Genomic DNA, 11,314 nt, shown 5'->3' with positions numbered 1-11,314 from the left:
GTTAGTACTTTATCAGTCAGGACATCAGTCATAAAGCACGGAGTATGCAATAAGAGTCGACAGTCTTTGTCCAGGCTAGACTAATAGCTAGCTACACAAGTGCCAGTTTTATAAATTGTTTTTTCAGGCTTATAAAACAAGTCTTTCTCAAAAACAACATATGGGTGTGAAAGAACACATTAGCCAGTATTAAGTCTCTAATTTTGCATGACAGTTTGCAGTGATTTTCCTAACCAAACATCTGTGTGTGACTACATGAACATGTGTGCTGCAGTAGCGGCTCCTGAGCAAAAATATTAGTGGGCAGAAATTTGTGTAAAATTCCCATCAGATCAGCAGTTTCTGAAATACTCAGCCCAGCCTGTCTGGCACCACGCCACATTCAAAGTAACTTAAATCCACTTTCTTCCTCATTCTGATGCTCTGTTTGAACTTCAGCAAGTCGTCTTCACCACGACTACATGCCTAAATCATCGACTTGCTGCTGTGTGATTGGCTGATTAGCTATTTGTGTTAACTAGCAATTGAACAGGTAATAAAGCGGCCTATGAGTTTATATTTCCTATTGTGATGAACTCTAGTGGTCTGTTTTTTCTTATTAATCCTAAATATCTACCTTTGTTAGCTTGAACCTTTTTGTATAACAAAGATAATACCTGCTTAACCCTTTGTTTGATTTTCATGGCATATATATTTCTCTAGGAAAGCTCTAAAATTTTTACGAGTACTACCTCAGAAATGACTAAGCTCTTCAAGTACCAATATTTAAATTGACTATTAAAAAAAATTAGTCCAAGCTTAGAAGCTTGTATTCATATCTGAAACAAATGATGAACCTGGTCAAATGGCTCGGTGGTTGAAGAAGCGATGATTCCATGCATGTCTTGCTGAGATCATCACCACGTACACCACACGGTCTTAACTCTTCCTCTGGCTCACAACTGCATACAAAGAATGATTTCGATAACTATTATCCAACTTCCTGAATGTTTTGCACCCTTTGTTGCTTGCAGATCTGATGAAGTCTTCACTGCCACGGCTTGCAAAACTTTATTCTAGGCAATGCACAGAGGTTTCCCAGAAACTTCACACAATACCTTAATCTGTGAGTTTCTGATTCGAAATTCACTAACCAAAACATCTCTTTATTTTTATATAAATGTGGCTACAAATGTGTGATAGGGAAAAATGTTGCTTATTTTGTCCTACCTATATAGCAGTGAAGCATAACTTTCATAAGTCTGTGTTACTTCTTTAAATCTGTTATATTGTGTGCACTTTAGGCACATTTTTTATACATTTATACATACAGTAAATTGAGCATAGTTAAAGATTTTAAACTATTTTTTACCTATTTTTCATTGGAAATATAAAATATTGAATCGGCAAAACACCATAATATTGTCCCACCCATTTAGTTCAGCTCAACAAATTGTAACAAAACAATAACGAGTACAAGCGTATATATAAAATTTTGTGGAACAGTTTAATCACCAAAACTTTACAGTTACTGTCCTTGTAAATTAGATAAATACATCAGTGTAAACAAAAGCCTGAAGCTACAAAAAAAGACAAAAAAAAAACATTCTTGTTCATGTTTTGTTGGCATTAACTTCGATCTGAAACCCAGAGCTGCAGGCAGAAGTCCTTGTTTAAGGCAGATTCCAAACTTGAACTGGCTGCTTAGCTTTCATCTGCCTCCAGGTTAATGTTGTTACCAAACTTAGCGTAGAGCTGGACCTTCAGATCATTCAACACTTGCTGTATGGCTGACACTCGTTCCTCAAAGCCTTTGACCTCCTGCTCCAGTGCCTCCTGTGAACAAAAGAAACATTTTGGTTAACTATAAGACACAGGCCACAACAGATACGACATTTCTTTAAAGCTATTAAGTTACACTTGTGTAAGTTTGTTCCACACAAAAAAAAACTCCAAACAACCACTATCTGAACGGTATTGTAATAACCGACCACTGCTTCAGACCAGTTACAAGAGAAGAGAAAACCAAAACAAACAAGAATACAAGTTTCAGAAAAATTTATCTTTTTAAAAACCTGTTACAAAAGGTCATTAAAAAGCAATATGTAAGTCCTATTTTAAGTCTGGAGATTTTGTTGCTCGTAATTTAGAAATCCAATCAGCTTCCCTTTGGTTACGATTTCTTTCCAAAGGTTTGGAATGAAGATGGATCACTGTTATAGTGACCAAAAACCGTCTGGGTATGTGATAAAAAAACATCACCAGAACAGATGCACGTTTCAACTTGGACATTCCAGTGCATTGATTAAAAATAAAGTTTGACAGTTTATAAAACGAATAATGGTAAACTTTTTCCTAGAAAATACATTCATAAATGGTTTTGTTTGGACTACATTAGGGCAGTGCTTACTTCATCCCTGCACACACAGCCATGCTTGCTGGGTATTTAGTTGAAGATGACTGTGTACAAGTTTATACTGGAAGGCTGGGTATCTTCTAAAACTATTTAATCAGGGTTCAGAAAAGCTCTGACAGAGTGTTCCATTACTTTGAATAATAACCCAGTTTTTGTTGATAATCTGTCTAATCTTGTCTGCTGCCTTAACTGTTTTTATACCATCTTTCCTGAATGGTAATGTAATTTCTTTAGCTCCTGATCAGAGATTATAACACTAGCCAAAAGGTTTAAAGCACTTAGGATGAAAACTGTTTGCACGGAGAACAGTTTCTATCTGTTGTATCTCTAGGGATGTATGTAAATTTCAATGACTATCTCTGAGGATGGGCCGATTCTGGCCTTAATATATTCAAGAGTCAGCTTGATATATGCCATGAAAATAAAGGTATTTTAACTGATTTCAGAAGAGAGTGCCTTGGAGTCTTTTTGACATTCCAGTTTATATTTATCTCATTTAAAGAGAACTCCGCACTGAAGTCAGGAAGCAACTCTACGCAAGCTTTTTTTTTTTTTAAATATCAAGAAGGGGAGCCTTGTCGTCCTTTGTCTGCTGTCAACAAAAAATTTCACAATTTTCCACTGTGTACTTTTTGTGTCATGCTGATTTTGAATGTCGAGAAACGTGACACAAAAGGCAACAATGTCAAGCGATAAGCGAAGTGTCCAGAACAGGCTACAGCAAGAAAAGTCTGGACCTGCCTGCATCAAGGGCAACCGACCACCACCTGAACAAACCGTGTGACAAAGACCCGGGCTGCTGACAGTAACACGAGAGCCATTTAGTCTCTCTTTAAGACCATTTAGGGGTTTGTGTTTTTAAGCGCCTATTAAAAATGTCAACTTGTCATTACTTGCCGAAATAAATCTCAAAAGCACCTATTAATAATGTCACAACTTCTCAAACAGGCCCTAATTATTCCATGAAACAGCACCGCTTTTAATCACACAGGAGACTTTGCATCACTGTAATTTCTCCTAATTTGCAACGGTGTGTTCAGTGAAAGGTGTTGCTACAAAGAAATGGTACTACTAAGCAGCAGAACTGGAAACAGAACAGTTTTCAGGGAAAAAAAAAACATTCCTAGTAACAACATAATTTCAATGCTGCACAGCAGGGACGAAATTTGCAGCAGCGCTTTTAAAGCCAGTAATCAATCTGTTATTTTTGGATACCGATATATATATATCGATATATATTATAATGGTTTTACCACTCAGCTCTAAGACAAACCGAAATATACATGAAGTTTCACTATATTATTGTGGTATTTTGAATAGTACCTTCAAGTGCTTTAATTCAATATGGGTCCTTCACTGGCATTTGCGAGTGAAGGATGAGAAGAAGTGAAGCATTACTGAAAGCCTCTTACTTTTGCAGCTTCTAGCATCTCTTGCGTTTCTTCCTGGGAGTGGCTGACAAAGACGCCCCCGATCTGATAAGGGATCAACAGGGAGTCATCGTCCAACATCATGAGGTCATCGCTGGCGTCCTGTAGGTTCTGCAGAGTTTTCTGTGTGGAGACATTGGCAGACAGCCTTTCAGGCCACATTCTGACTCATACCTGTAAGACGTCTAAACAAACTTGATTTCACTGTCATATCAGTGAGTTGATTCAACTTTGACCCTTTTGGAGGCAAAGGTTCCCAGCTGAGGTAAAAATGTTGAAATGATGCTGTTAACTGGAACCCCAGCTGGCCGCGGCGTCCTCAGCCTGGTTCTGGTTCTGCTGGAGGTTTCTTCCTGTTAAATTGGAGTCATTCCTTTCTGCTGTCACCAACATGCTGCTCAGGATGGGAGACTGTGACAAAGTGAAGGTTCAACTCTATCGTTTGGCTCCTGTAAATATATAATTTTTACTAATGTACCTGTAGCGTACATTAGTGTAAAATTTCTTTAACTTCTCTGACCTAAAGTCACATTTCTAGACTATTCTGCCTAAATCGTATGTGAATCTATTGGATTACAAGAGGAATGAATCAACTGTAATTGGATTTGAACCTCGATCTGAATGGGACTTAGGTTTCTGGTTGTTTTTTTATAGTGCCCTGAGATGACTTTTGTTGTCTTATCCCATTTAAATAAAGTCAACTGAACTCAACTGAAAATCCAAGTAGAGCGTCTTGAGATGATCCCTAGAAATCAAATTAGATGAAAAAATGATTGCTAATTGATCATCTTTGCCATTACTGTCACAACAGATACAGAAAGAAGATACAAATGAAGAAAAAGTAAAATGGCCGTTTCACTTTACTCTTGTTTACTTGGCTAATCAGTAATATTTGTGTGTGTCAGCAATGCTATACTTGGGGTCATAATTGTCTGAAACTCCTACTTTGAAGTCCAAAAGTGAAACTTTAGAAACCACCTTTCTTGACCTGCGGTTTCCAAACTTTACAGCTTCCGACCAACAATCTAACAGTAGCAGAGACCTGCGACCCTGACTATGTTTGGTTCTTAAACCCAGATAGTGGGTCAACTAAATAAGAGCCGGATGATAAATGTCATTAGACTATTTCTTTTTTTTTATTCATTTATAGATACACTAACCACACTCTCTCCTTTATACTCTGAAAATCATCTCAGGACCCCAAACTTTATGTTTCAATTCACAAACCCACAGTGAGGTCCAGACTCCACCTTTGGGAACCACTGTCAGAATATTCTGACCCATGGTGCAGTGCAATCACCCAAACTACTGGCTCTAAACACATCAGCAAACAAAATGAGAAAATGCTTTGTGGCTACAATAACAGAATATTGGTTACTATGTTTGCACCGTGAGCAAATCTTATACTATTATAACCTACAGCATCTTACAATTTTACTTCATGAATGCATCCATTTGTGGAGGTCACTGTGATTTATTAAGCACCTGTTGTTGAAAGGCAAAAGGCGGGCAATAGTGTTTTTGCCCAGTCGGTGTGTGTGTATGTGTGTGTTCATATGTCTGTACACAAAACAGCTCATACACCACTAAATGATATTATAACTTTAGGAGCAAAAACAATTCAAGATGGCCACCACAGCTAATTCCATTTAGCCAACCCAGAAATGATTGTAACGTAATCCATTTGACAGATTTTGAGCTAAAAACTGATACACAGATGTATATTTTATTGAACCCAGAGGGAAATTCAAAAATATGATGTGACAGTAGCTGAGAGTCACTCCTAACAAACTCTGATCACACAACTTTTTTTCCTCAAGGTTTAACCAAAACAGCTATAATTCTGTTGTTTCTCCTTCTAAAAATGATCTTAATGTAAAACTCTGACATGAAAGATGGCGGGGGATATTCCTTCAGTGAATACTAGGCTTTTACTGAATTATTTGGTTTACGTACAGTCATTAAGCACATAAGAAACATTACCGTGGACGTTAGGGTTTTGGATTATTAACTCAAAACTGAGTTTCAAGTTAAATAACCACATGGATGCAGGAAAGCTACTCAGTTTCCACTTCAGTCAGTGTGACAGTAAGTGTTGCCGAACAAACAGTGAACTAAAAACCCAAGCTAAAACAAAACAGCATAACTCTGCCCTGCAGTAATGAGTCAGTGTTTCAGCTTGTCCGAGGAACCCTGGCTGTAACTTCACTGACTTTAATACTACTCACTCTCTTCGACTCGATTTCGTTTTTCAGCTCCGTCATCCGACTCGTGTTCCGGGCGAACTTATTGATCTTCTGCTGGTCTTCAAATGTGACGACCACATCTTCGACCGCCTGGAAACGAGACAACATTATTAGCCCTCGCTGCAACAAAACGAGACCCCAGGGGTGTGTCCTGTTCACTCCCGCACCGTTACTTCAACAGTATCATATCTGGGAGCTCTCCGCCGCTGCGTTAGCCGCCCAACACTTAGCTCTGCTCATGAGCTCCACGGAGTGAGATACATTTAAAAAGCTACTTGCCTGACAGAGACTTTATTGTTTCACGCTGCTGCTTTTCTTCGCGTATCGGACTAAAGAAGCACAGAAGGCCTTCAGACGAAGACAAAATGAGTTTTCAAATGTTGGACTTACCACAGGTCCCTTCATGGTGGCTGCTGTCATCTTGCCTTCTTCGGCTGTTGTCAGATATCGGCGGTGCTCCACACCGCCACCTGGCGGGACGGAGTAATTACAACAAGACCAAAAGGGCCACATCCTAATAATTAGATTAATTTTGGATATAAATGTGTCACTAACTAATAATAGCTGGAAACAAATACATGAACAAAATATCTGATAATTAAACACGTATCATTATTTAAAATGTCAGTTTCAGTTCCTATTTATTTATGGTTCTGTGGTGCAAATAAATAAATATTGCCTACTAATTAATCACTTGATTGGGTCAATATGGATCTATTTTTCTGGGGGACTGCAATAAGTAGCCCTCAGAGTGTATGTTGTGAATGACTCTCAGCTACAACCCCAACAAATCTTAACATAATATCTGTAAAAGTGACTGAGTTAGAGCCATTTTTGTGTTTTCTAAGGTCAGTTGACTGTAGCAGCCATCTTCAATTGGGTTGACTCAAAAAGTTAATTAGTTATGGATGTATATTCAATGAATCTTTTCAAATAATTTCATTAAAATCTATCTTGTGGTTTATGAGATATTCTGCTAACAGACAAGAGTTGACTCCAAATAGTTATTGGCAAACTCTTTAACAAAGTTCTCGTTCTATTTCTTTGCACTCTGCATTAGTGTTGGGGATCCATCCCAGCTACAGTGGCACCAAGTTTTAGTTGAATATCTGTAGAATTGATTGAGTTATAGCCTTTATTGTGTTTTCTAAGGACAGTTGGCTGTGGCAGCCATCTTGAATTGGGTTGACTCCAAACGTTAATCAGTTGTAGATGTATAGCCAACTATTATTTTGTGAAAATTTCATTATAATCTGTCTAGTGGTTTATGAGATGTTTTGCTAAAAGACAATCACACACACACAAAAAAGAAAGACGGGGGGTAAAACATAACCCTCCACATTTAGCTTTCGGCCTGGGCAATAAAAATACAAGAAAGTCCAGCTCCTTGGGAGCTAAATATTTAAAAAGTAAAATCAAAGTTGCATGAAAACCTTTGCAGGGCAGTATCCAGCAATAAAACAGACACCATTATGCAACTTTTAATGCACAGTAACTAAAACCCAAATTCTATGCTTAGTACGTAAAGCTTTGTGGTTTTTGATTAAAGTAATTTATCAGCTGACTAATAATATTAACTATCATAACAGAATTATCAAACTTGACGAAGTGAAAACAAAATCAACCGGAACTACTGCTGTGTGCATATTTAGACAGCAAACAGTACTGCACCCAGGATCAAATATTTACTCAGCACATCTGTAAGGCAGAACACCGCGGATCCGAGTTTTACTGAAGCGCCACAATAATCTGATCCCGACTCTCTGCATCCAGGCAGCACCGGGGAGAATTCACATAGTTCTGAACCCGACCCGAACTGCTGCCAATATTTCATATTTTCTGCCTTAAACTCAAAGAGCTGTTTGTTTTGACTGTGCCTCTGATGGAAGCAGTGGGCTGCTGTGCGTTGGTACGATCCAGAAGAGTCCCTCAGCTGCAGGCTCCGCATGGAGCGCACGCTCAAAGACGGGGAATCCAACGCCCACCTCAGGCGCTACAAAAGGCACACTGTCTTCGTGGATTCCAAGTTTTGTTGTAAGAATTTAATGAAGTGATGCATACTTTTTTTTTTTTTTGCTTTTTTCCAGCAAATGTTATCATGTTTTATTGGCACATCCAGATTCTTCACCACCACCGTGGCCATGGGATCACTCAGAAATTGTAGGCCACCAAAATTGAATCACTTAGTTTTTATTTTTTGTGACAACCCCACAGTTCCTGAAAATGTCCTCAAATCAGTTTATTTGTTTTTAAGTGTTCCTGCTAACAGACGGACAAACCAACCCTGCCAAAAACACAACGTCCTTGGCAGAGGTCATTAAAGGCTAGCCTTCTTTGACAGAATGCATGTCGCCTGACATCTTCCTTGCCAGAGATTTAGACTAAGATCATTTTATGCTGCCTAATGAAGAGGTTGGAGCCGTTTTGGTCAAACCTTTTAAATAACAGTATGCATAAACTTGTGTGATATTGCAAGATGTAATGCTCAGAGTGTGTGTTTGTAAATGACCAATTTTATTTAGCTCAGTATCTGTAAAACTGACTGAGTTATAGCCATTTTTGTGATGGCTAATGTGGCTTAGATGTGGCGGCCATCCTGAACTGAACTGACTACCAAAGTTAATCAGCTGTAGATGTACATTCAGTGATTACTTTCAGAAAGTTTCACTAGTATCCATCCAGTGGTTCTTGGTTTATTTTGCTAACAGACAGACAGAAATGACTGCAAATAGTTACAGCAAAATATTTTAAAAATATTTTTAAATAAATAATGGTTCTTGCTCAAACCAGAGTATGTGTTTGGGATCAGTCTCAGCTCCTACCACATCAAATCTTTGGCCAATATCTTTACAACTGAGTTATAGTCATTTTTATGTTTTTTGAAATCATTTGGCTATGGCCACCATTTTGAGTTCAATTGACTCCAAAAGTAAATCAGTTGTACATGTGCATCCAATGATCACTTTCTCCAAATTTCATTAAAATTCTTCCAGTGGTTTGTGAAATATTTTGCTAACAGACAGGTGCAAGACCACACACAGGCAAAATCCTTATCACCAGGCACTAAAAACTCCATTCTACCTTTTAGCTTTGAATTGTTTTTTATTCAGCTCAATGTTTTTAACAGACCAGCGTCAGCGTGAAGGCAATCTAAGTCAGATAATCTCATTTCAGGGCTGCTTTGATTCTAAACAGATACTATACATACATCCTTTAATTAAATGATATCAGAACAATACAATGAAAATTTCATCAGTTCGACAGATATAAAAAAAAAGATTTAAAAATCAAAAAAAAATAACACTAACAAAAACCATTTGCATTTGATGAAAATAAGACGCTGCAGCAGCAGTTGTTTATGTTTTGTCAGCAGGGACCCGTGCCAGGCCTACATCCTTCATGCACATCCTGTTCCTGACACTCATCAGCGGAACAGAGCTGCTCCACCTTCACCTCTGCTGGAAAACAGCTTAACCTCCCTCATGACAGACTTTGGGCTCTTTTCAGAGACTTCACAAAGAGAGATGAGCTAATCACGTCCTTTTCATCGAGAGCATCAGAACTCGGAGAGCCTTTCAGGTAAAGCAAATCCAGCTGATTGCTTCGAGACAGTCCCACCCATCTTAAAGCACACATAAAGCAGCCTGTCACACAGCAGGGAAGGAGGAGGGCGGCCATCTCTCTGACTGACAGGTTTTACCCAAGGAGGACCTGCAGGGCTGCGACAGGGCAAGGCATTTAACCCAAGTGTGTTTGCACGGACACACAAAACCTCTTCACTTCTGCTGATAATTTGAAGCATTAGTTTAGGCACCTGTTGGTCATCGGTGCTTCACAACGGGAGCAAAATCTCTGCGGGGGGTTTCTTGTTCTGTTTCAGAAGCGAAAGCTGGTAAACCTGACCGGGGGAAAACTATGGGAAACGAGCAGTCGACGAACAACGAACCAACCCAGGTAAAGTCAAACACAATGGGCCACTGAGCCTTAAAAGCATAGTTCAGTCATTCTAAAGTGAGCTTCTGCAGAAAAGTTTTGAATGGTTAATGTCTTACCTGTTGTAGATAATGCTTTGACCCGCCTCAGTTTGGAGTCTTACCCACTTCAGATCTTTAAAACAACTCTAAGCTCAGTAGGTAGGGGTTCATTCTGTAACCGGAGGGCTCCTGGTTCAAACCCCCGCTCTGTCAGTCTCAGCCGTTGTGTCCTTGGGCAAGACACTTCACCCGCCTTGCCTACTAGTGGTGGTCAGAAGGCTCGGTGGCGCCGGCGTGATGGCAGACTCACTTCTGTCAGTCTGCCCCAGGGCAGCTGTGGCTACAATGTAGCTCACCACCATCAGTGTGTGGATGAATGGGTGGATGACTGATTGTAGTGTGAAGCGCTTTGGGGTCCTTCAGCTTGATAAAGCGCTATACAAGTGCAGGCCATTTACCATTTACCATTTAAGCTTTGACATTTCATAGTAATTCACGCAAACACTGTTTTATAACCCTTTACATCACCAGCAGTTTTGTGTTACACGGATATTACAGCAGAAACATTTAATCCCGGCTGCAGCACAAGTGTTACAGCTCAGTGTTGCTTCCACTATTTGCACTTGCATTTACCCCCAGAATTTCATGTAAACAGCCATGTAACACAAACCTGACAGTGGTGTAACGGTTCACTGCATGAACGGCTATGCTCTTTTAGAAGATCAGATCGCTGTTTGAAGACAGCAGCAATCCACTTTAGTCCTAGCTGCGGTCAGACTAGCTGTTAGCTTATCAGTCCTGTTGGACTTAAACTTTATTTCTCACAACTGAGGTCATTCAGAGAGCTGTCTACAACATGTAAGATATTGACTGTTCATAATTTTTCCAAAAAGACCAAGTTTAAAAAGGCTGAACTATCCTTTAAAACTGAGCTTGTTGCATTGAAAACTTTAAAATGCCTCCACACCAGAAGTACACTACATAAGGGATACATGCTAGACGCTTTAAAAACAGATAAAGTATCTCAGTTGTTTTTTAATCGCCTGCTGCTAAAAGGCAAAAGTACAGGTGCTGGTCATAAAATTAGAATATCATGAAAAAGTAGATTGATTTCAGTAATTCCGTTTAAAAAGTGAAACTTGTATATTATATTCATACATTACATACAAACTCATATATTTCAAATGTTTATTTCGTTTAATTTTGATGATTACAAATGACAACAAATGAAAATCTCAAATTCATCATATCAGAAAATTAGAATCTTGT

General features: G+C 38.9%; 2 protein-coding genes across 8 annotated transcripts in view; one reads left to right on the top strand and one right to left on the bottom strand.

Annotated features, from left to right (window-relative positions):
- Positions 1-1,467: 1,467 nt before the first annotated feature.
- pfdn4 (prefoldin subunit 4) lies at positions 1,468-6,541 on the bottom strand. The gene is made up of 4 exons (XM_017419143.3): positions 6,462-6,541; positions 6,054-6,161; positions 3,808-3,948; positions 1,468-1,815 (listed from the first exon to the last, which is right to left on the bottom strand). Exons 1-4 carry the CDS (start codon positions 6,489-6,491, stop codon positions 1,684-1,686), a joined length of 411 nt encoding a protein of 136 aa, XP_017274632.1. The 5' UTR covers positions 6,492-6,541; the 3' UTR covers positions 1,468-1,683.
- A 3,028-nt stretch (positions 6,542-9,569) lies between these two features.
- Positions 9,570-11,314, top strand: part of bcas1 (brain enriched myelin associated protein 1) — a 26,249-nt gene continuing 24,504 nt past the window's right edge. For 2 of the 7 annotated variants that reach the window (XM_017419223.3, XM_017419217.3), the window contains exon 1: positions 9,579-10,025. In XM_017419223.3, the coding sequence (XP_017274712.1) occupies positions 9,987-10,025 (39 nt within the window). In that variant the 5' untranslated portion in view covers positions 9,579-9,986. Of the gene's footprint in view, positions 10,026-11,314 lie in introns of all 7 variants that reach the window. The other 5 variants (XM_017419215.3, XM_017419216.3, XM_017419214.3 and 2 more) reach the window with 5 other exon arrangements.

The sequence above is a fragment of the Kryptolebias marmoratus genome, linkage group LG8, assembly GCF_001649575.2.
Source record: "Kryptolebias marmoratus isolate JLee-2015 linkage group LG8, ASM164957v2, whole genome shotgun sequence".
Classification (NCBI taxonomy): Eukaryota; Metazoa; Chordata; class Actinopteri; order Cyprinodontiformes; family Rivulidae; genus Kryptolebias; species Kryptolebias marmoratus.
The sequence above is the reverse complement of the archived record's forward strand: the minus strand, read 5'-3'. Positions and strand labels throughout refer to the sequence as shown.

What these genes read in the sequence shown, in the direction of transcription:
- pfdn4 (XM_017419143.3), bottom strand. Translation starts at nt 6,491, where the DNA reads ATGACAGCAGCCACCATGAAGGGACCTGTG. An exon ending in CCACCATGAAGGGACCTGTG is followed by an intron (nt 6,162 to 6,461) that starts GTAAGTCCAACA and finishes TCTCGTTTCCAG; the next exon opens with GCGGTCGAAGATGTGGTCGT. An exon ending in AGATGCTAGAAGCTGCAAAA is followed by an intron (nt 1,816 to 3,807) that starts GTAAGAGGCTTT and finishes TTTTGTTCACAG; the next exon opens with GAGGCACTGGAGCAGGAGGT.